General features: G+C 42.3%; 1 protein-coding gene and 1 long non-coding RNA gene across 2 annotated transcripts in view; one reads left to right on the top strand and one right to left on the bottom strand.

Moving 5' to 3' along the window:
- Window positions 1–1,270: 1,270 nt before the first annotated feature.
- Window positions 1,271–25,040, bottom strand: part of LOC118342449 (zinc fingers and homeoboxes protein 1-like) — a gene marked incomplete in the record, with an annotated part of 23,965 nt that continues 195 nt past the window's right edge. The window contains 8 exon segments of the mRNA XM_035681004.1: window positions 1,271–1,290; window positions 13,397–15,076; window positions 15,656–16,107; window positions 16,766–16,897; window positions 17,369–18,586; window positions 19,646–19,772; window positions 21,282–21,908; window positions 22,433–22,909. Of these exon segments, the coding sequence (XP_035536897.1) occupies window positions 15,664–16,107; window positions 16,766–16,897; window positions 17,369–18,586; window positions 19,646–19,772; window positions 21,282–21,908; window positions 22,433–22,791 (2,907 nt within the window).
- On the top strand, window positions 3,424–10,537 carry LOC118342450. Its single transcript, XR_004797487.1, has 2 exons — window positions 3,424–5,244; window positions 8,704–10,537. It is a non-coding gene; the product is annotated as an uncharacterized LOC118342450 (long non-coding RNA).

Genomic DNA, 25,040 nt, shown 5'->3' with positions numbered 1-25,040 from the left:
AAGAAAATTAAAATATATCAGCAGTAGGCGAAATATCCAGCCTTTGGTTTACGTCTGTGAGGAGAAAGTAAATGTGAAGTAACCTCAGGCAGGGAGCGGCTTTAAAGAAAAAGAAAAAACAGCGCGTCTTTCCGCACCTGAGAAAGCTTCTAAATGGTGACCGATAAATTTACTAAATGAAAATCATGCTGTAATTCAAAGCTAGAGACTGGAGACGCAATAAAAGGAAAGCAACAACAGGAAACTGTTCACTGAGCTCATAATCAGTGAGAGCCGGGGCTCATTTTTCATAAGACGTCAATACTATCAGGCTTCTTTTTTTGCCAGCATGGAGCCGGCCCCCTGTTTTGGCCATTCGATGACAAGGAATGCAGGTTTAAGACACATTGGCTTCACTTCAACAGAACCGCAGGAAGCTCTGTCGGGTGCTAGTTTGGACAGAATGTGGTTTTTATCATTATATACTTTAAATTGGTTCGGAATAAATTATAACTATAATTTATTGATCTTTATATTGTTATTCATTGTTGGACAATATGTTACTTCTTTTGACTATAGGCTGCTTCATGTACATTTAAAACACACGCTTGATAGTACTAGTATTTTTGCAGACAGTAATCGTCCGCACCGTCACTGGAACCAACAGGTCCGTGATAACGTGTCAGTCTGCCGGTTGACGGTCGCCCTTCGGTCACTCGATAGAAAAGCATTTCTATTTAAGAAAGCTGCGTGTTTGAAGCAGCATATGTGGAGGAAGGGTCACTGAGGACAGCCCGGCCGCTCGCTCGTGTTCAGAGCCGGTTTTTCTCAGCGGTGGCCCGAGTATGTCTGTGCGCTCAATGTGTGGCTCTCTGCCAGCATTCATGCATACGTGTTTTCGTAGGTGGGAGAGTTTACAGATGCACTGACCTGAAAGGCCGAGGTGGTGGGGAAGGGTTTTGACGGTGTATTTAAAGTCTCCTCTGACCAGGTGACTCAACACTGGCTGAGGACTTTATTTTGCATTTGTTTGTTGTAGTTTTGTTTTTAAGCAGCTGGTGGTGGTGGTGGTGGTGGTGGTGGGTGGTGGTGGGGGGGGGTCGTATAACCTCGGCGAGAGAACACGTGCCGGCTGCAGAGTGTGTTTGCCCGCTCAAACGTGAGAGCGTTGGACTGCATGAGCCGGTGTGTGTACATTCAGCTGACTGCCCGGTATCCTGGGAAGACCCGTCACACAGGCCGGGTTTCCACCACATCACACACAAACAAACAGGAGACACGCACGCACACGCACACACACACACACACACACTGAAGTGCACTAGAGGAGATCCATCGATTAGCTCTGCAGTCTCATGAGGGCTACAAGGAAACTTTTCCTCCTTGTCACATATAAGAGGTCCTCACTTTGACCTGTGGCTCCGTTCACACTGAAGCTCCTCAAAGCTTCCAGCTCTGATGTTTGCTGCTCAGACTGAACTGCAAAAACTTTTTAAAAGGAGGACAAATTTACAGTTTTTATCTTCTCAGTCAGCTACTACTGATAGCTGTTGGTGTGTCTAGGGCAGTGCTGCTTTTTTATATTGTCTCAGACTTTGAACCACTGGTCCAGCAATATGGTTTATTTATGTTTCTAGCAGTGGTTCCCAACCCCCCTCTTGACTTTAAGGGGTGAAAGAAAACTATATAATATATAAAATATATACAGTAGACCTATATCTCAGTATTTCATTCATTTTTGTGAGGAAAGTATTATTGATTGTTAAAAACAATTAAAATCCAAATACATACAATACAGACAGAATGTTCCTAAAAATATCAGGAAAACTCATCTCGTATGTAATATTCTCCACTCAAAATTCCTCCAAATCGCTTGTTTTATGTGAACTTACTGTGTCCACCGTACAGTTTATCTGTGCTGTTATTGTTACGCACTGAATATATATATAATAATATCCATAAAATACAGTCAGTTTACTCACTGATAGAAAAGGGTTGGGCACCACTCTTCTACAATAGATTTCCTCTTTCAAAATAAAACCATTGATGAAACTATCTAGAATGGGCATTGACATTGGCACCCTGGTAACCATGGTTACCTAATAATGGTTACCTGGCAGCCAATCAATATCACTTGAAATTGCTGCTAAAACCCATCTCATTGGCAAAAGCCTTCCTTTTTTGTCTCGACTCGCTTGTCTCATCTCATCTGGACTTGACTCTACTAGTCCTGGTCTTGGACTCGACAGGTGGTCTTGACTACGGCACTGGTCTAAGGCAAGTTCATGTGCTGAAGAGAAGACTGGCTGGCAGTGGGTTGTGTGTCGGGTCGGGTACCTGCGCGAATAAAAAAAATTTTTTTCTGGAGAAATTCAAATGATGACAGCCTCCTTTTCTCTTCTTAGCTTCATCCATCAAAATCATCCAAGGTCTCTTTGCCTCGGCCCTGCTGAGCTCGGTCACACTGCCCGCTCGCCCGGCTCCGCTCCCCGTCTGCATTCCCTACTGAAAACCTCATCCCGGTGGTCCGAACCTCCTGTTCTAGTGGTGTAAACAGACCGACACTCTCCTGGTGCTTTGGGCTCGCAGTCCGAGCAGCACAGACTGAGCTAACCATCAAATTCCACCAGACACGTCCCGCAACACGTCCCAGAAACATCTCTCCCTCTGCTCTGGAATACGCACGGGCAGGAAGTCAAACAGAAACAAAAAAATAAATGAAATACAGAGTGCAGACTTCGGTGTGGCACCAGACCAGAAGTCTGTCAGTCAGAGGATATTTGAAGCAGAGAAACACAAAGTTTTGTTTCCTTTTTAAGCAAAAAATATGCAAGAAAACAACATCGGACGACACGCACAATCACGGATCATGGAGCAGAACCGCATTGCAGACACACCGTTATAAAGCCGGGTGGAATTTCGGGGGAACTAGCTTAGTAGCTTTAGCAACTAGTAAGTCAGGAAACTCAGTAAATCACAGAGAATTGAGGCGGAGCAGCCGGTTGACATCTGAGGGGAAAGTTTCTCTATAAAATCTGATCCAGTTTCCCCAAATCACTGATAAAGTACAGATGCAACCCAGTGTAGCATGTAAATGATTTTGTAGCTGTTATTTTAAAGTTGAAGAGTTACATAATGGGGACTTTACGTGCGGTATTTCCTGCCGCTGTCACACAAACAATCATCTCTTAAATCCAGATTGAAGTTCAGACTGTTTATACGTGCAGTGATTTTATCAGGAAGTCCGTCTGTGTGAACGCAGCCTGTCAGGGGTCTTGTGAGGACGCGGCGGTCCAGCCAAACGATCTGTCAGAGCTGAGGCATCCGAGACAGGCGGCCATTAGTTCATTTAGGGAGGGGGGGCAATAGGGGGCGGGCGCTGGGCAGGCCGGATTGACACGGCAAATGTTCTCATGTTAAAGGGATTATCACAGAACAGAGGAGGGGAAGCACCACGGCCTGACATTTCATCTACTGACTGAGCAGCCTGCAGGGACTATATTTCACAGCGGCGGGACACGAACCATTCCCCCTGATTTTAGGAATGAAGAGAGGAATATTTATCTCCTCCTGAAATTAACATTCAGTTTTTAAAAAGTCAAAAGGCCACGGCCTTCAGTCAGCTCATAAATCCGGCATGTAAACTTTAAAATCCAGGGAGGAGACAACACAAAAAAGCTGCAGTGACGTGGCTGTGAGCCGACAGCGGTGAATTATTTATTCTCATGTTGGAGGGATTATCAGCAAACGGAGGAGGAGGAGGAGGAGAGCTGGAGCACCCTGACAGTTAATAGAAGACTGGAGAGTCGTATTGTGGAACGACGGAGGACAGAAATATCTCATTTGCACCGTTTTCTCCTTTTTTTTATGACTGAATAGATGTAATAAGAGGTGTGATGACTGTTAGCAGGTTGCCAGCCAGTACGTTAGCTACCATTCATCTGAGAGATATCCACCAGTCGGAGAAAAAAAAAAGACTAATAGCATAAAATTAAAAATAAACCGCTTTTTAAGGACAGCCAAGTGGAGTCCTGCAATCAGGAATTGATATTGTTCTAAAACGCAGTCGTGTGGTTTGGAAAAGGCTCATGAATAGTTAAATCTGACAAAATAAAGCACATTAAATCCCACATAGAAGAACCTGCTCATGCATCCGCCTTCACGTCAGTCCTTCAGCCGCTGACATGCAATACGACTTGATGTATCACGTATACGGACGGCAGCGGAGGGAGATTTCATTACACAGCGAGGTCAACAGGTCACGGCCAGCAGCAGAGACAGTGAACGCTGAAGTGAAGTTACACAGACAGTGAATGCAACACAAGTCAGCCAGAGATCCTGCTTTTTGTTTGTTTGTGAGGACGGTAACACTTAACGTTAATGTCCTCGTAATAAGTGTTAGTTAATGGGTAATAAGGGTTTGTTAATGTAATAAGGGTTAGTTAATGTAAGAAGGTGTTAGTTAATGGTAATAAGGTTTTGTTAATGTAATAAGGGTTATTTAATGGTAATAAGGGTTAGTTAATGTAAGAAGGTGTTAGTTAATAGGTAATAAGGTGTTCAATAAGACTGTTCGTTAACCAAGTGTTAATAACACATTGATTGAGAGATTATAAGACATTTAGAGAGACGGTTTAAAGAGTTTCCTTTAATAGTTTAATATATGTAATATTATTACTAACTTACCTAGTTTCATTGTTAAACCTTTATTAAGCATGTCTTTATTAAAATGTATACATACTTTATAATGCATATATAAACAGTTAATCATGCACTTATTAACTGTTAACTATTAGTATATTAAGAAAACAATGATTATTACAGTTAAGAAATCCTTTATAATGCAATGATAGATAGATACTTTATTTATCCCAAGGGAAATTCAAGTCAAAATCATTTGCAGTTAACTATTATATATTAAAAGTTAACTACTTTTTTTTTTTGTTGCAGCTACTGGATCCAAAGTGAGAAATTCCTTATTTGTAGTTTTGATTTTCAGAAAGCAGCAGCGCCGTCGGTCAGACTTCAGTGACACTCGCTGTAGACGGTCGTACTCCGCAGTCGATGAATGATTTCCCCTCACGGGTCTTTCCTCTTGCACAGGCCTGTTGTGTCCTTTGTGGGTCTGACCTTGTGTGAATCCCCACAGAGCTTCAACCTGAACACTTCTAATCAGCAGCATGACTGAAAGCACCGTGAAGGTCCTGCTCCGACCACCGTCACGACAAACTTTTTATCTCCGTCAGTAGAAACCAGAAGTGAGATGTACGTATTTTTAGTGAGTGGATGGACGGACGCAAATGTCTCTGTGTGTCTGTCAGTAACAATAACTTTGTAGTTTGAGACAGTTTTTAGACTTTACTGATAGGAACTTCAAAACTTACTGAGGCTCTAAACTTAATTCTGTAATTCAAAATTGCATCATTTTCCCTGCAATTAATTACATTTTACACTCATTACAGCAAACTAAAGCTAATGCAGTCTAATGCAACAGCCCTGCAATAAATCGGCCCATCATGAAGGCTATAACGTTTAGATCAGCGGTTCCCAACTTGGTTTCCTTAAGGGACCCCTTTCTATCATTCAGTAAATGAGGTGACATATTTCATGGATATTTCAGATTATATTCAAAACTATACGAATGGACACAAACAGTGAACTCTTACTTTGTGTAAAATGAGAGATTTGGATAATTTTGAGGAGATTATTTCATATTCTTGAACTTTTTTTACTACTTCTTTTGTCCTGACAAATTGTTTTCTTGTCCCTGATGTTTGGACATTGTTCTATCAGACAGTTTACTTTACATGTCTTTTACAGATTTGAACCAAATGCTGACATAAAGGTCTACTGTGTATATTCTTATTTCTTTTTTTAAAAACTTAAAATCAAGAAGACCCCTACGAAGCTTTGGCGACCCCTAGTGGGGTTCCCGACCCCCAGGTTGGTTTAATTGTAAGCATTCATAGACTGCATTAGTTTTGAGGTGTAATTGGCCACTAAATATATATCTTTTAAATTCTTTTTATGTGTTTCCTGGTTCCAATGTTTCTTTGTTTTTTACTTTCAATTTACTTTTTTCTTCTCTTCGCCAACCTTTATGATATTTCCTGAGACCAACTGTGTTTTATGGTAAGCATTGCTCTCAATATACAGCTGTAAAAGGACCTTTACAGTGTCAGCTTTCAGCAGCCCTATTACCTACTTTCTGAATTTAATCTCTTAATTATTTCCTTTTCTGTTGTTCTGTGACAGTTTAGAGTTTCGCTCGTCCAATTCTCTCTCTTTCTCTTTTCAATAACGGGACGAACTGTATGGCTCTGAATCGACAAAGCAAGTGCCTCAGGACTAGATAAAATTGCAGGCTCTGTGGGTTGGTGCTGCAGTCGGGTTCCTGCGTTGCTCAACGGCAGTGCCGCCCATCCACTGCAATACCAGGCGTTGATTATGTAAGGCCGAACGCAAGTGAGCAGGCAGGGACCGCGGGCACAGGCTGCAGACGCATGGGAGGACGGGGGGAAGGGGGGAAGGGGGGAGGGTATATGAGAAGAGAAGAGCAGAGAGAGAGATAGAGAGTGAGGGGAGGGTATAGGAAGAAAAGGAGGAGGAGGAAGGCAGAGAGGGAGGGAGAGATGAGGTGAAGAGAGGAGAGTTGTCCTCAGATTGACCCACAGCAGCACCAGACAGCCTCGGCCTACCCCCCCTCCTCTCTCTCTCTCCTCTCTCTGTCTATATCTCCTCCGTGCTTGCTCGCTCTTTGCTGCGTAATCGGCTGAAAAAAGGAAAAAAAGAAAAAGAAAAGCATGGCTGGGACGCCAGCACTCTTAAAAACCCTCTTGTGAAAAGGTTCAGTAAGGAACCCGAGTTCAGCTCAGTCCCAAAAAAAACTATTTCAACTTTTTATACTTTAGTTTGACCGACTGGTTAAAATGGAGCTCCTGTAGTATTTTTACAGCAGGTAACCAAAAACGTCTGAGAGCTGTCGGTGTGTTTCCGTCTATTTTGGACACATTTTCTATTTCTGCATATAAAAAAAAAAGAACAAACTTTTGAAGGTTTCTAAAGTTTTTACTGTCGAGGTGGAGAAGTTCGGGAATAAAATGGAAACAGACGTCAAGAGCTGAAACCATCAGGTGTCTGTTCAGCATCGACAAAAGTTTATTTAAATGCAAAGGTTATGATACCATACACCTACGAAACACCCATCGAATGAGAGAAAAGCACACCTGAAAGCCCGCTGCGCACCGGTTTGTTGGACCTGCAAACCGCTCAGACTGAACGTGGCCCAGATCTGCGTGGAGATTAACCGGCTGCACTGGCATAAAAGCAGAAGATGCATACATGAATGCATCGTTTCTAACATCTCTGCATCAGTGAATTTATGTATAATAATTATTAGTAGACTGCCCTGTGTGATAATTCTATATTTAGATTGATTCCTCTATAAACTGTTTCTCAAGCTGCTCAAGAACCAAAGATAAAATCAAACTATCTGTATCATATTCTTCTGCATCGTATCGCGTTGAATCACAATAGAGCTAACTCATGTCGCATTGATTGTTTCATACGTATGTTTAATGTATCGGATCGATGGCAATGCACGGAGATGTGAATGGCCTCAGTGTTGGAGACATCGATGTATTAAACATTTATGCAGTGCTGTAAAAGAACCTGTAAATGATTAGAAATCTTCTTAAGAATGGACGTAATAAAACTTTAACTTACAGTTTGTGCTACAGTTAAAAGGAAGATGTGGCACTCTGTTGCAGATTCAGGTGAGAAGATTTCCACTCACAATCACGGCGGATAATATTCAGCGCTCCATATTCAGTCCCTGACATCAGTCACCGAGGGCGGGGTTCGGTGAGAGACACAAGGAGCAGAAGAGAGACGGGTGAAGTGAAGTTGCTAGTCGGACTGTAAACAATGACCGGTGTACGGAAGAGAAAGTCTTTGGCCCCGAATAACCGTTATTAGGCACCGAAACAGTCTGTTGTTGCCCCCAGAGGCGAAACTGTCATCAGACGATAGCCATTGAGTTCTGAGATTGATATAGTTTGAATTAGCTTCACCTTCATCATATAAATATATATCATAATTATAATGTTAATAATCCAGTGTGTAACATTTAGGAGGCAGAAACAGAATATAATAATATCCAAAGGTATGTTTTTATTAATGTATAATCACCTGAAAATATGAAGCGTTGTGTTTCCGTTACCTTAGAATGAGACGTTTTTATCCCTACAGAATGTAGATGTGTAAGACCACGTACTTTTTTTTTTTTTTTCCCTCCTATCCACTTTGCTGCTGAAAACATCAGAATTTCCCCATTGTGGACCAATAAAGGAAAATATCTTATCTTATCTTATCTTACACAGAGGAACCTCAACAGGTTCAATGTGGAACCTCTTGTCTTTAGAGCGTGCTGCCAAGATGGAGAGTGCGTGTGTGTTTTTGAGTGTGTGTGAAGCATTAAACTCGAGATTTAGTCCTCATCGACCTGCCGTATAGATTTACTCACTCACACACACACACGTGTACAGCACAGTGTGTGTGTGAGTGAGTGTGTGTGTGTGCGTTGGTAGAAGTAGGTCAGTAGTGAAAGGGTTCTCGACTGTCCTCACACGGCCTCTGTTCGGCCCGTCACACCACTCGTGTCGACTCTAATTTTCTCTTCCTCATCCTCCTCCCCCCTCCTCCCTTTCTCTCTGCTCTGATTAGGAGGGGAGCAGGTCCCACCCCTGGTTCAGACGGGTCTTGTGCAGGTTAACTCTTCAGCTGCCGCCTCCCTCCTTTTGTTTTTTCACCATTTTACCCCCAAAAACTGTCATTTTTTTAACCTCCCGCGAGGCCGGCGGTCTGCTCGTGTTTTCACAGCGGCCCCAGCCAGACCATTTGCGGCGTGTAACTGGTGTTTTTGAGGGAGACCCGACGCCACAAAATGGGGCAGAGCTTGATGTCGCGAAGGACATGAATCAACCTTTTTCCCCCTGATGTTTTATTCACCAACGGAGGCAGAAAGAAAAAAAGAAGCAGAGACACTGGAAATAAAAACCCTGAGAGTGGCAGCAGGTTTCCAGCCAGTGAACTTCCAGGAAGGCTGGATAATGCCCAGATCTGTGAACAAATGGTGTATTACCTAACCCCAGCCAGCTTTACATGATTTACAGTAGAGGCAGGAGAGGCGGGTGTCTGAGCTCACACTGCCATCTGCTGGGGGGGAACGGAGCAACAAGAAGACGAGCCTCCTATTTCACCACACAGACGAGCCAAAACGCCCCAACATGGCTCCCGAAAACGCCTCTGGCAACCTCACGGACAAATTCCCCCCCGAACCAGAGCCGAGTCTAACCACAAAACAGCCCCCAGAATGTAAAGTTCAGCCTGTGAAACCGGCCGGGAGAAAGGTGGAGGGGAGGTATGCAAAGGCAGCGGTTTGAATCTGGAGGAGAACAGTATGTTCCCTGGACTGGTTACACTGGTTTCTATAGTGCTGCTGGTTTCTATGGCGTTTCACCAGGCGCTCTTGGCGACGGCGCTGAATACCTTAAATGATTTAGGCCGGTTCACCAAGGTTGAAAAAAACACTGGCTCAGCGTGGGAACGAAGCTGCTGCTGACAGGGAAATAAAGTGTTCGAACAGGAAGCGATTTAAAGGAAGGAGAATATTTCTGTAACGTTTCACAACAAGAAATATCTTTTAACTCTCAATGTGGAATATTTAGCTGCTGTAAAATAACCAATCAATAAAGGAGTCACAGAGCAGAGGGCAGAGGTCAGGAAGCAAACAATTCATGGAGCAAAAGTTCCTCCTGTAACTGAGTTTAAAGCTGCAGTGTAGAGCTTTTATACATATAAATGGACGGCTGTTATGTTTATTTATATACCTGAACCGTATATATAATCAATATAAATGATTATTTTGTGTGATTGCTGTCGGTGTTGAATGTTGCAGCTGGTGACGGAGGGGCTCATTCTGCTACTTAATCAATAATAACACATCATCACTTATATGGTTTGTATTATTATTGTGAATCTGCAAAGTTATGAAATAAATGAAGAAAGAAAAGTTTCATATTTGCCTGTAAAACATTGGAAGTATAAAGTACATGTACTTAGTTACACTGGTTATTCTATATTTAGAAGATATCACATTTTACAACTAATCTATATCAGGTCTTAATATCAGTTTCCTTCATTATTGATAATCGATATCTGTCCTTTGTTGATTGTTAATTCTTCATTTGGAGTCTTTTTTTAAGCAAATACTGATTTAAGTGTTTGTTTGTGATTGAATGAGCATTTATTGTCTAAAAAGACTTCACATAAACTAACTTGATAAGTTTTGGAAAATTTAATAAGTTTTCTACAATATCGTGTAAATAAAGAGATAAACAAAACTGATGTAACTGCTAATGTTGTTCCCTTTTATATGTATGTTACTTTATTTAGCTTGTCTTTGTTTGATTAGTTATATTAATGTTCAGATTATGTTTGTTCCTGTTATTTACCCTGTTGTCCTCCTTTAATAAAAGAGAAGGTAAGAATAAAATAATTTAATGTTTTTTTCTCTTTTACTGAACGTCTTTGTTTTAAATCACATTCTGACTAAATGTTCAGTGTCTGTTGAACCTAAAATGTAATTAGTCTTTGTTCTAATCTGCAGTGAAGAGCTCATCAGGAACTCACTCCTGCGCTCGTTGGTTTCAGCATCAGAAGCACTTTTTCATTTCTCTGATCAGATTCACATATTTTCGCCGTTTGGAGACGAAAAACTTGATGTGAAAAAGTGTCAGATGAAGAAAGTCTTTCAGATCAACAGCCGTCATGTGACCTCTGCACCATGTGACCTCTGCACCCTGAACGCTGGTCGAAATCTGTCGTTAATCAGCAGACGTCCATCCGGTCATTTCATTTACACTGAAGCACGTTGGAGTTAAAACTGTTTCAAATGTTCGGTGCAGATATCAGATTGGTTCTGATGCCAAATCAATATTTTACTTTGAGGGATATGAACGTGTTTGTTTTATTGATTGACTCAGAACGCAGGAGAACGGTGGCCGTCAGTTGATTAGTTGTCAGTTATTAATTACCAACTATTTTAAAAATGTATTAATAATTTTGCCTATTTTTAAAGAACAGGCAGTAAACTGAATATATTTAAGTTTTGGACAAAATTAGACATTAGAGGACGTCACCTTGGGTTGTTATTGAACTATATTTACTATTTTGATCATTTTTGTCATTTTCTTATGAAAGAAATCAGTTTTTAGCCTCTGAAACACAAAGATTTCCTGTTTTCTTTTGCTGTAAATGATTGTAAACCGAGTCATTTTCATTGTTTAAACAGTTGGAAGTCGTCACATCGGGCTCCTTTTCCCTCACATTTTATAGAATTATTTTATAATGCACAATTGTCAGATTAATCAATAATTAAAATAACTGTTAGATGCAACTTTAATTCAGTTAATGATAAAACAATCTTACAAATAAACCACAAATAGTTTTTTTCCTCCATTTTAAATGTTAATTTCCCTCTAAAAATGAGTTTATTGAAACAAAATTAATCAGCAATAAGTTTGATTATTGATCGACAAACAATCGCTGGTTCCAGCTGATTAAACGGGACAATTTGATGCTTTTTTTTGTTTTACATGATTATGAACTAAATATTTTAAGGTTTGTGGGTAAATATTTACAGTGAATACAATTTAAAATATTGATTAATCTGTTCCTTATTTCTACAATTAATCATTTTATCCATAAAATGTCAGAAATAAGTGAAAAATGTATCATTTCCCAACAAAAAAGGAGCAACTCTTCACACTGAAGAAAATATCTGCCGACTGATTTTCTGATAACTGATAATTGTTTGATGAAGTTCAGGTATAAAGAAGCATTAAATATAAATACTCAAGTACAAGTACCTCACATGTGCACTTATGTACAGTATTCGAGTAAAAGTACCGGATTACTTTCTGTTCTGTGTAAAAGAATAAAGAACCAGCACCTGAATCCAACCGGTTTTTTCACGTTTTATTTTTTGCTTGCAGACAAAAAAAGATATCCATGAAAGTCCAGATATAATAAATAAATTAACTACTGAAAACTGTCGGCTATGAGAGCAGTTTAAAGGCGGAAACTTTACAGAGCTCGCAGGAGGATCCCACGTCGCTGATGAGATCGTTAAAAAATAATAATAATAATAACCCAAAGAGTTTGCCGCCGCTCGAGCCGCTGATTGTTCTCTGATGTTTGCATATTCTAACAGAGTCCTACATGGTTCAGTAAACACAGGAAGAGAGAGCAGAGGAAAGCAAAATAAAAGCTTATTACTTCTTTTTTTTTTTTTTACCCCACATATGAAAAGTTAAAAAGTCCCCGCGGGAACTGAGCCAAGTGCTTGTGGTTTCTTGTCCCTAAAATATCATCTGTAACTCTCGTGGAAAACCTGAAAGATATTGTTTACTAGTTCACCCGTATTTGAGCAAAAAGAAACGCACTAATAACTATGTCTTCTTTTTCTTTTTCTTTTTTAAAGTGATTCACTTACTTTGGTGGCGAGGACAACAAAAAAACAAAAACGCCATCTGAAAGACATAATTATTATTGTGTACTCGTATTTTCATGCATACAGTATTGAATTCTCTAGAAAAACAAAAAAGAAAAACTGTCGTAAAAGTGTAAATGTCACAATCTTACCGAGTTTGTAGCTTAACTGACTGAGGTAAAGTTGCCTGTTTCCTGAAGAAGAGCACACATGCCTTTGTTTTTTTGTTGTTTTTGTCTTTCTTTTGGACAAGGACACAAACGGTATTTGGGTTCATCTCCCGTTCAAGTCGATCAACTCTGATAATCGTCGTTTAAAAAAGACCCCATGTGAGAAAAAGATGTGTTTTTTAACTCTTACCGCTCAGAGCTGGACGCCAAAGGACAAATCCACCTTAAAAACAGATCACCTACTTCATGAGTTTTGGTTTCTTTCTAGCGGCCTGTTCCCACCAGATTTCCTACGTTTCCCAGAATGCCGTTGCAGCTGGTGTGTCTGAGTAAAGCTGGTTATGGTTCAATAGACAGCAAACACGGTTCATTCTCACTCTTTAAAGTAGAGTTGTTCTGATACCGATGGCAGAAAATCCTCCGACGCTGCCCACATCCGATACCACGTCACGTACGAGCCCCGTTCACCACCTTTTTGTTCCCAATAAAATGACAAATATATCCTGTATGGATTTTTATAACGTGTTCGGATCGGTATCGGTAATCGGGAAGGAAAAAAAATGGCATCCAGAACATCTCGAAATGACAAGTTTCTGAAACGGTGGACCGGTTTTAAGATGTAAAACCTTCCCAGAACCTAGAACACGGTCTCGTGGTACAAGTTCCCCCGGACCCGCCCCCCCCCCCCCCCCACCACACTGGACCCTCACAGACTTTATGCATAGAAACATTTGTGTGGGCAGTGAAATCTGAGGCTAATATTTCAAACTGTGTAAGTTAAATGGTGTTTGCCTGCGGACCAGATCAACACATTTCTGATGGACTGTTGGTGTAAAGCAGCGGCTCCCAACCTCTCAGTGACCGCAGCGTAAAACCAGAGATTTGGATCATTATTTCCTGTCAATATTATATCAGAGGTGAGTTTTCTGTTGGTTTTAGGAACTTTTTATACAATCCTCCGTCTCTATTGTGTATTTAAGCCAAATATTCAATTTTCTTCACAGAATTTGACAAAATGCTGATTATATTTAGCTTTTGGCCTCCTGTGTATACTTTAAGACTTCTCTTACACCCACTAACATCAAGAAGGCCTGGCGACCCCCAGTGAAGCTTTGGCGACCTCCAGGTTGGGAACCACTGGTGTAAACCGGCAGCTCAGAAAAACGCACCAGCAAACACATCGGCCGATAATTTTTACACTGTTAAATGTGCCGCTCTCTCTCTCTTTATATATTTTAGTCTCAGTTCTTTCATAACCAAATTTAAGGAATTATTATAAAAATGTTTGTGTTCAGCCGACAAATTAAAGTAAAGATTAATATTGGCCTCTAAAATGTAATATCAGTTTGGCTCTACTTGAAGTTTTCAGCATTAGTTGTACAGTTGCATTGTGGGAATAATAAATCTGAATGATTGTTTAATGAGGAGTTTTAAGGTGGATCTTCCATTTGAGTTTTTTGGCGGTAAATTCACAAACTGAATTGATGTCATTGAAACTAAAATGGACCCAAACACCTGCTAACATGGAAATTATCACCATATTCAAAAGAACTCATAATAGCATAATAATAATAGTATAATGGATTCAGTCCCCATTATATTAGATGTCGTTCAGACTTCAACAGATCACTTGGAAAAAAATACAAAAACGTTAAAACGTCAACGTGGAATTCGTTCCAGCACTGATTCTTTGATTTAAAAACAAAAACTTAGAAAACAGAATGGCACTAATTTGAGCTGTCTATTCACAAAACAAAACAAAACAAAAAGTTTGGTTTTAAAAACCTTTTCTTTTCAGAACAAAATGTTTTCATTGTTGGATTTGGGGAGAGGACGTTCCCTTGAGAAAAAGCTCTGATGGTCCATTATTCTGAAAAAAGTTTATTTTAATGAGAAATCCATGCGAGGTCTCACCTCTTAGAAAGGGTTTGATTTATTGTTTTTTCCTTTATACAAAGTTTACCTTAAAACATTGATTTTTTTTTTCTTTTTGTAAGAAAAATGACACAAAAGGCCAAAATAAAAGCCTTGTTATTTGTACAGGAGCAGAGCTGGAACTTACTCTCGTGGCGGCGAGAGGAGGCGTCGTCCTGCGCGTTCGTTGGTCCCCACAGTTCATCGGCAGAAAACAAACTACATCCTGATGCTTTGTCCGTTGATTCAGCTCCTTCCTCTCAGTGCTTCTCAGCTGCATCAGGACCCAAAGTTCATCTCCAAAGGCACAGAACCCGTGGTTTTAGTGATCCATCTGAGCTGCGACTGTCTGTCCGAGCATCCGTCTGCGGCCGTCTTTGGGTCCCGAGCCGCCAGCTGAGAAACACTGACACATATCGTCCTCCAAGTCGTCTCCACGGTGGGGGAAGAAACGTTAATGCTGAGGGATAAAAGACGGGCAAAAACATCCAATTAGGGCTGATTATCTGCACAATTATCTGGGACTTATAGATCATCAGCATGGATTAGTCCAACAGAAAGACAGGAAGGTGCTCGTGGGGGTTCGGGTGTGAGAAATATGATAACGTGGCAACATTTTGAAAAGATAAAACTGATCAAATCATAAAGATTAATAATCTGACCAGTAGGGATGCTGATCATGTTCAGGATTAATGTTTTCTATTAACGCCTGTTTAAAAACTCATCTCATTTATCTGGTTGTCATTTCTGGTGCAAAGTCACACGAGTACAACACACCTGTGGTCAAACACTCGAGCATGAGAGCAACGACGGTGTCCTAGGTTACGCTGCCACCTGGTGGAGATACCGCTGCACTAATACCAATATAACAAAAACATAACACACCTGTAACAGGCCACACCAGCTGCTATAAAAACCATCTGGATCGGTGGATGGACTCTTTAGAGGTGTTAAACCTGTTTCACCAGTTAAATGCTTTTATTGTGAAGCCGCAGCAGCAGGAAATGTTTCCGTCAGCAGTAAATGAATCCACGCTCACCTGTCTGCTCATGTCTGCTCCTCTGTCAGAGGCTGTGATTGGATGACACCTTCAGATTCCTCCTGGATCACTTCGTCATTGTCGTCGTCGTCGACGTCCTCGGCTTCCTCCTCCTCTTCCTCCTCCTCGTTGCAGTCGTCGTCAGTGGCCTCCTCTCCTTGTTCTTTCACCTCCATCTCTCCCTCGCTGTCTGCGTGCTCCGCCGCCGCTTCCTCCTCCTCTTCCTCCTCTTCCTCCTCCTCCTCGTCCTCTTCCTCCCCCTCCTCTCCCTCGGCCTCCTCGTCGCTGAAAGGCTCCTTGCCCTCCTCCACCCTCCTGGCGGTCTCGGAGAACCAGTCCCTGACCTGCTCGTAGCTCATGCTGGACTTGGTCACCAGGTCGTCCAGGTCTTTCTCGCTCAGGGCTCGGTGTTTGAGGTAGTAGTCCTTCAGAAACGACTTACCGGACTTCACCTGCGGGACGGACAGATGGACAATTACAGTAAGTGTAGGGTCCACTGATACAGTATAGACCGTATGTACTGTGAGAGAAACGTCTGTCCCTTTAAAAACTGGCTGCATTACTCCAGTGTGGGACATAATCAGTGAGCAGGTCTAATTAAAGGTAATATTGTATTTATTAGGGATGGCTCAGTACCACTTTCTTTATCCAATACCAGTCCGGATACATCTTGATCAACCTAGCCATCTGAAAACATTATGCTCAAACTGTGAAACGTTATACACCCATGTAGGAAGTAATAGTTTAGGCTAATGGATGGTATCAGATTATACCACATCATATTTTACCTCTGATATCTGATCCAGTGATTCGGGCTGGTATCTCCTAGTATTTACAAGGTTTGTTAAGTATTAAGGTCTCAGCGTGCCTTTAAGGAATGTCTGCAGGCAGCCTCGTCAGCGGGTCTGCTGTGGAACGATGTCGTTCTCCTTGTGAGTTTTGGGAATACATGAGAGAAAGTATAGTCTAAAACCGTCTCTGGCTGGTGTATATATGTGTGTATATATATATATATATGTATATATATATATTGTTATAATGTACAGAATAATGCACCTGTACCACGCTCTCCCTTAAACACCAGCAGCTGAGTGCATGCTGCACACTGACCTTGATGGCAGTGGCGCCCCCCATTGGGGATCGTTTGCAGGGATAAGGCCGGCGTGTCCTCCTGGACCAACCACGGAAACGCTTTCTGGACTTCTTCTGGCTCTTGGCTCCACCGTTCAGCGCCTCATCCACCTTAATTAAAACATATAATTATAATCCCAATTAAACAGCTCAGCCTCAGAATGACTCAGTTTACTGTCAGTAAACTCTTTTACCTTCCCACGTTTGAGAAACAGCGTCTGATGAAGCAATGAATTTGAATAATTGGTTCCATTGTTATATACCTTTGGGTATTAATGTTTTACTAATGTTTTAGTTGTTTGGTGTAAAATCTTTATCAATAAAGTAACTAAAGTGTTACTAAAGTACGTCAAAATTGTACTCAAGTACAATACTGAAGTAAATGTACTTAACTAGCTAANTTAGCTAGTTAAGTACATTTACTTTAGTATTGCACGCTATTAGTTAGCGTCTTGCTCTCCATTACAAACATGATTTATTTACAGTCCAAGTAACTGCACGTCAGAGTGCTCTAAAGAACTGACACACATCCCGTGGTGCTTCCCTCACAGATTTATGATCTGTATCGTTTTCCTCCTTTACCTTCCCACTCTGGTAGAGGTAGTACCACTTCAGGTTGCTGTTCTTGCAGGCGTAACGTGTGTCTCCGAACCAGTTGACGATGTACGTCCTCGGCAGACCGCTCTCGTCCGCCATCTGGTCGTACTCCTCGGCTGTCGGCCACTGCGTGCGGACAAAGGCCTTCTTCAGGATGTGGAGCTGCTCCGGCGTCTTCTTCATCGCCTTCCTGCTGGAGGGTGGAGTGGTCTGCCGCTCCTGAGCCGAAGATGAAGGCGCAGCAGCCGGTTTCATCTTCTCGCCGTCCCCCTCGACGTCCTCGTCCTTTGACTGTGCTGCTGAAGGCATTTTCCGCCTCTCGGTGAACCAAGCGTCCACCTCGCGTCGCGTCAGCTTCGTCTCGGCGCGCAGTCGGCTCAGCTCCTCGTCCGACGGCGTGTCTGATTTCTGGAAGCTGGCCTCCAGGATGAGCAGCTGCTCCGGAGTCTTTTCCTTGAACTTCTGTGGCGTGAAGTCGGGGAAGGCGTGGCGGAATTTGACCCGCGGGTCGCTGGAGGAGCCAGACGAGCCCGGGGCGTTGGCAGAAGTTGGGGAGCAGTCGCTGGCGTCGTCACTGGAGTCGATGACGATGGTGGTGTTGATATCGCTGTTGTTGCTGTCGTTAAGGCTGCCACTGTTGTTCCTTGCTGCTCGGCCTCCTCCCGGCGCCGCCGCTCTGCTGGGCGGCGTTTCGCTCAGCAGGACACCGTGGTGATCCTTCGAGTTCCTCTGGTTGTAGCGCGTGTCGCTGAACCACTTCTTTATTGCTCGTTTGGAGAGTTTGGTGACCTGCATGAGTCGTGATATCTCCGCCTCGGTGGCGAACTGCCTCCTGCCGTAGCTCGCCTTCAGCTCCGCCAGCTGCTCCTTGGACTTCTTCGGTTTGGTTGCCGACGCGTCCAAACTGAGCGCTGTGCCGGCCGACATCTCTGTCTTCGATTCCGACGTCGACGGTTCGGCGGCTTTGGGCTGGTTGCCGGGGACGCCTGCGACCGTCAGGGTGATGGGAGAGGCGACTGGCATGGTGCTGCCGTTGCCGGCCACCTGAGTGAGGACGAGGCCCGGCTGGCCGACGATCTGGCAGGTCTGGAAGATGGACTGCAGGCCGTTGGTGGCGGCAGCGATGTTGGCAGGGATGACGGTGATGGTCTGAGGGACGGTCTGCACCGTGCCGTTAAACTTCTTCCTTCTCGCCTCCTCCACCTGCAGAGAGAAGGAACGGAGAGTAAACTGTTACTGATACGTTTCATCTTAACGGGGTACAAACAAACAAAGCTGGGCTGGTCTATAACTGGACAGAATAACTGTAAAATGAAACCAGGATCAACTGATAGTACACATGTATTATATATACAACCAGTCTGCTTGAAATATTAATGTGTGTTTATGTTTTTTCTGCAAAAAAAGTATAATTTTCATATTAAATTCCTTTAAAAGGTAATCTGCTTCTCCCTTACTAAAATTACACAATCTATGGACACAAGACGTCTTTTCCTTAATGGTTAATATACCTACATGTACTGACGTATAGCTCTATATTTGTAACGCAGTATTGTTATAAATTAGGTAAATGACACCCAAATTTAAAATAAAATAACTAACCAAACACACTTTGCTAAACCAGAGTGACTTGATAACAGTTTATATACCTCAAAGTAAACCAAACTAAATTCAACTGGAGGCACGAGATGGAAAAAAGCTCTAATAAAATACTAAAGTATCAACATAAAGAAACTGGGAGGAGACGAGCAGAAAAGCAATGAAAGCAGAACACCACTTAAAAAAAGGTCACTTAATCAATAAAAGAAGTCTATAACAAATACTTTTATGAAGTGATCTGATAAATCGTTTTAAACCGGCCAAAGTAAGAAATTCATGTTGTAATCCGACTCTTGAGGGATTAAAAAGGTCTTTGATACAACAGGCTGAGCCAGATCTTATTTTACTGGATGATCCATAAAATGTATCTGAGAACACACTTTATCTGAAGCCAACATGACTCGACCAGGATTTAAAACACAAAAACAAAACGTTAAAAACTTCCTTTCACTGCTGTCAGACACTAATCATTCAAACAGAGTCACCTGTGTGTCTGATATATGTATATGAGGAAATAAATGTGACTCCACACTTCTTTCTCACATTCACAGCAATCAGAACAACACCAGACGCTCGCCATGTGAGCGACAGAAGTGTAAAACGCCGCCTTAAAACAGGCTGCGGATGTGATGTGGTATGAAAGCATCATGGTGAAGCACGGACCTCCTCCGGCGTCCAGCTGACTCCGTGTTTCAGCCTCTGAGCAGAAAACCAGACTTTAATCTGCTCCTCGCTGAACTTGGTCTGCGAAGACAAGCCCATGATCTCCGACACCGACGGGTACGGAAACCTACGGCACAGAATCAGAGTCAGTCAGGGTCAATAGTTTACATATAAACAGCCCAGTACGACACCTGAAGGGTTTAACTTAAGTAGGTGGAAAGAATGTCTCTATAAGCTTTGGTAGATTAATTTAGACTAGGGCTGCAACGATTCCTGGAGTAACTCGATTACAAAAAATGACTGAGGAGTTTCCTCTGCCTCGAAGCCTCGTTTCATTAAATTTAAAGCTCACGTTTCGCACGTGTACACAACGTGCGTATGTCACAGGCTGTGCGTCCCTACAGTGTTGGGAGTAACGGCGTTTAAGTGTAACGGCGTATTTTTTTCAGTAACGGAGTAATCTAATTAATTTACTTTTCACGGCGTTACTACACGTTGGTTGAAATGAATTTGGTTATTTTATTGGAAATTTTGACTGAACGGTTTACTACTTTTATAAGGTATGGTATAATAAAATAAAGTGTCAATTTCTTCTTAAAAAGGAACAAACTTGGTTGCTCATGTTTATTTGTGGCGGGGTGGGTGGTGTGTGAAGTGATCTTTTTCTATTGTATATTTATAATTGGGCTTTAATTAAGCAAAAGTATGTTTTATCCGATTACTCGATTAATCGATGGAATATTCGATAGCTGCAGCCCTACTATAGACCCCGATAAAAGACGTTTTTTCTTTTATATTATGACTTTTAATTTAATTTAATACGTTTTAAGTTATGCAAATAAGAAGATGTATAATTAAATGTGTACTCATTTACATATCTGTCTCTGTTTGTTTATTTACTGTAAGCAACAACTAAACAGCTGATTTTGGTTTTAAAAGTATTTTCTGTGTTGGAAAACATGATTTTGTTTTACACATTTTTTCCACATAAAATGGAATAAGATATAAAAAATGTCTCTGAACAGGTATTAAGTTGTTATTGAAGTATCTCACTCACAACCTTGGCAGCTCTACCTTTTACAAATCTGGAGATTTCAGGTTTTGAGTTTAAGAGAAAAGTTCTTCATCAGCAGTTACCACTACAAAACTATTGAAAACGTCTTTTCAGAAGAAAACGGCAGAATATTGGAGTTAGAATTCACCTACAGTACAATACCATGTTATAAATCTGCAGTGCTGGGCAAAGCTTAATACACTTTCTTATTCTCTATCTGAATTTCATCATCATATAATATACAAAATATGAAACTGCCCTCCCCCTAAACCCTCTCTCCTACTAAACACCCCACTCCATCCAACCACCACCCAGTCCTAACAGTAATGGTCAGATATTAAATCTTTCATTTTATTCATTTAATGAGGAAAAAAGTGTCAAAAATTGGATAAAAAAACAATATTTCGCTAAATCGTCAAAAGTAAAAGTAAAGATTTGGACATTTTGCGATTTTGAGAATATTTTGATTAATTGTAACAATGCCAGATTTAAATGTTAAGAATCTACAAGCAAAAAAAAGATAATGTGTATTTATCACAGACTATAATAAAGGCTGTGGCCCCGCCCCTCCAGGTGCGTTACCTGTTGTAAGCGCTGACCAGCAGGACGTTGTTGTCCATGGCCGTGTTGTAGGTGGGGATGCTGCTGATGGGGATGAGGAGCTGCGTCTGCGTCTGAGTGCTGTTCTGCTGGTTCTGCAGGGCCGACAGAACCTGAGCCAGCGTCCCGGGAGGCAGCACGGCGCCGCCGCCCGAGCCGCCTTTAATCTGCAGCACGTTGGGGCTGTTGACCACGATGCTCTGCGGGACGGCCTGGACGTGCATCGGCGCGGAGACGGGGATGAGGCGAGGGGCGAGGGCGGCCGGGGTCATCGGGGCGGGAGACAGCGTGGGCGGCTCCTTGTTCTCGTCGTCCTCGTCGTCGCTCTCCACTTTGATGACGTCGTCTACGGCCATCTTGTGCAAGGCGGCGAACTTCTTGGGTTCCGGTCGGCTCTTGATCCTCATGATGGGCGTCTTGCTGAGGGCGATGCCTCTGCGCGACGTCTCCTCGGCCTCGTCGTCCTCCACTTTGACGAAGCTGCCGTCGAAGGTGAGGTCGTTGACCGTCTGCTGGAAGATGGTCTCGTTGTTCCGCTTCACCATCGTCCGTGTGAAGTTGTCCTCGCCCGGGTGGAGGCGAGCGTTGTGGGCCAGCAGCGTGTCGTAACTGGGAGGGAAGAAGAACGAAGAGTTGTTGCAACTGAGAGGAAGAAACAGGCCGACTCAGGTCAGTAGCTGGGAGACGAACTCACGACTACGAGCTACAGACACTAAAGAGAATTCAGTTCATTGTTAATATAAAACTACTGGACTGCTTGACTCTAATGATTATTATCATTATCGATTAATCTGACTGATCATTTTCTCGATTCCTTGATCAGTTGTTTGGTCGAGAAAATGGTGAAAAATGTTGATCACTGTTTGAAGAGACGTCCTCAAATGTCTGTTTTTGTTCAAAGCCCAAAGATATTCAGTTTAGTGTCAAAGAGGACTAAAGAAAGCTGAAAATATTCACATTTGAAAAGCTGAAATCAAAGAATTCTGACACATTCTCCTAAAATGAACGTCCCAAAATAGTTGTAAAAGTTCGACACAGACTTTTCTTTTCTTTCCACGTTAAATAAGTCCTGTAATAAATGTAAATAACGACACACTGAATCAACACGAACCTCAGCTGCAGAGTTATCCTACCTCTTGGTGTGGTAGTCGCACTCCATGCAGACGTAGGAGGTGTTGAGGACGACGTCGGGATGCTCCGTGTCCACGTGCATGGTGAACAGGTTGAGCTCCGCCGTCTGGAAGTTGCAGTATTTGCACTCGTAGCCTCCCTCTGCCATGTTGGAGTCCAGATAGTGGTCCGACACCTGCCTGCCGTCCGCGTCCTCGCCCCGCTCCTCCAGCGGCCCGGAAACCTCCGAGGAGACGGTCGCCACGCCGTTACTGTCATCCGGTTCGGCTGCCTCCGCGACGTCCTCCATCTCCTGATCCGAGTCGACGGTTTCTCGAGGAGGAACCATGCAGGGGGTGGTGGATTTCCTCCTGCTCGCCATCCCGACGTCCGGTGAGCGCTGCGTCTAGCCGAGTATCAAAGCTGTCTCAGTTCAAGCCGTCCTGCTGTGGCTCCATAAAGAAGGATCAGTCAAATGTTTCCTCTGTAATCATTAAACCCTGAAGACGAGAGGGAGACGGAGAATTAGTGTTACAGCAGTTCGGTCAAACTCACAGCACAAGTTTCTCTTTTAGCTCGTTTGGTGCGTTCGAGTGCAAACAGATAAGGGTGCACGATAATTAACAGGAAATTATTACGTCATACCGATAAGAACTCGTTAACTCGGTCATAATTTTGGTAGTTGCTGACTTGAATTGATATCCACAGTATTTTTCCACAAGTTACACATGAACAATAGAAACATGAACTTAAAAAGGCCGAAAGAACGACTCGCGGGAACAGGGAATTTCCGTCACACCGTGAATGCAGCACAGCTAGCTTACGTTTCAAAACAAATAACATGGCGTCGATTGTGTGGGACTTTTTCTCCCAAAACACGCTTAATGCCGCTGTCACTTCTCCTCCACGGACTCTCCTTCTGACTCTTTTCCCCTCGTTCACCGGTGACTTGCACTCATACAAATGCCCTTCCTGGAGGACGGATTCAAACTGCGCGGGGATCGGTGGATTATTTCCATTGGAGTAGAGATGAATGTGGGTGGATGACGGAGGAAGCCAGGTGCGTTTTAATGGAAAGGTGTGTCGCAATGTGATTCTGACTTCGCGGGCGCTACGACGTATATGTGTGTGTGTTATCGGTTATAAACAACTGTTATCGTGCATCCCTACAAACAGACTAAATGAACACCAGGAAATGGGAGTCTCAGTCCGATAACATGTTAAAGCTCAGCTGAAACAGCTTAAATTGTTAAAAATATATCGGCCAATATTCATTTTTTACATTTCTTTCTTTAACAAAGTACTTAGAAGAAGTCGGGATGGGACGATGTTATCTCGTATCGCAATCCGGGTGAATTTCCCTTATCGTGATAATATCGTGTATTGCGAACTTTTTGGCCAAAATAATCGTGACATGAAGTTGTATGGATGTATAATATCTCTATATTATTTTATTTAAGCTATACCGGACTCCTGTTTTGCCCTATTTGCCCTATTAAATATGAATCCTATCACTTATATTAACGTTCCTGTGGCTACTTTTCTTATCCGACCGGACTTTATCGAATATTTAACAAGAAAACGATTTAACAATCTAAAAAAACCAATCAGTTGTATGATTGAGAAAGACTGTTGTGGCCCTTTAAGAAGAACTGATATCTAAATGTCTGAAATGTCTTGAATAAAGTGTTTGCAAGCTGCAGTTTCAGGCAAATTCACTGCATTAGTTTGGCCACAGCTCATCATTAACAGTTCAATAAGGTAGAATTTACTTTATTTTAACAGAAAATCTCTCTTTTAGAAAGTTAAAGTGTTCACTGCTCGCACAGTTAACGTCCCTGTTCATGTATTCATCAACCACAGCAACTGGAGATGTGATCATTAACAGGCTGTTAGTGTGCGTGACTCTGCGCTTTAAACATCACGGCGAGTCGGTTTCACTTTGCATCGGGTAAACCTGCTTTTAAAGTTCATACAGTTTCACAGGGTTGATTTTAACTCTTTAAAAAAAAAAAAAATCCAGGAGTTTTTCTTGACAGCACTCCCTCAGAATATTAAAAATTAAATTAAAAGAAAACACCAATGTGATGTTTTTTTTTATTGTGGAGCCCTACTTTCCGAAAAGACCTTTTTCACAGCAGCCATTCTGACACGAAATAGTAGGGTAAACACGGGCTCTTCATATGGTCCCACGCCTACTTAAAGAGTATTTAACACCGAGTATGAAGGTGGCTTTCAATATCTGTATTTACTATTTTATCTAAACTTTACCCTACTTCTGTTTTGCCCTACTTCTCTGACCATTAAATGTACAATAATATTTTTGTATTGCGATTACTTTGGCCGGGATAATCTTCCATATCGCCCCACGCCTGTTTGACCTGAGTGGAATTTAACCTTAATTGGCAACATCTGTGTTTACCCTACTGCTTCATGTCAGAACAGCTGCTGTGAAAAAGGTCCACTGACTCCAGCTCTCCTGTAACTGTAACATTAAAGTGGCCACAGCACAGGGTGAGAAATACAAGGCAACACTGGTTAGTTTCAGGGTATTTGGGGTCTTTTTTTAAATCAATATCAAGGTGTTTCCATGACTGGAAAACTAGATTTTCCAGGTGTTTTCCAGGTGTT

This window comes from Morone saxatilis, unplaced genomic scaffold (assembly GCF_004916995.1).
Source record: "Morone saxatilis isolate NCDOM2014 unplaced genomic scaffold, NCSU_SB_2.0 Contig9, whole genome shotgun sequence".
NCBI lineage: Eukaryota > Metazoa > Chordata > Actinopteri > Moronidae > Morone > Morone saxatilis.
This window is presented reverse-complemented; position numbering and strand designations above follow the sequence as displayed.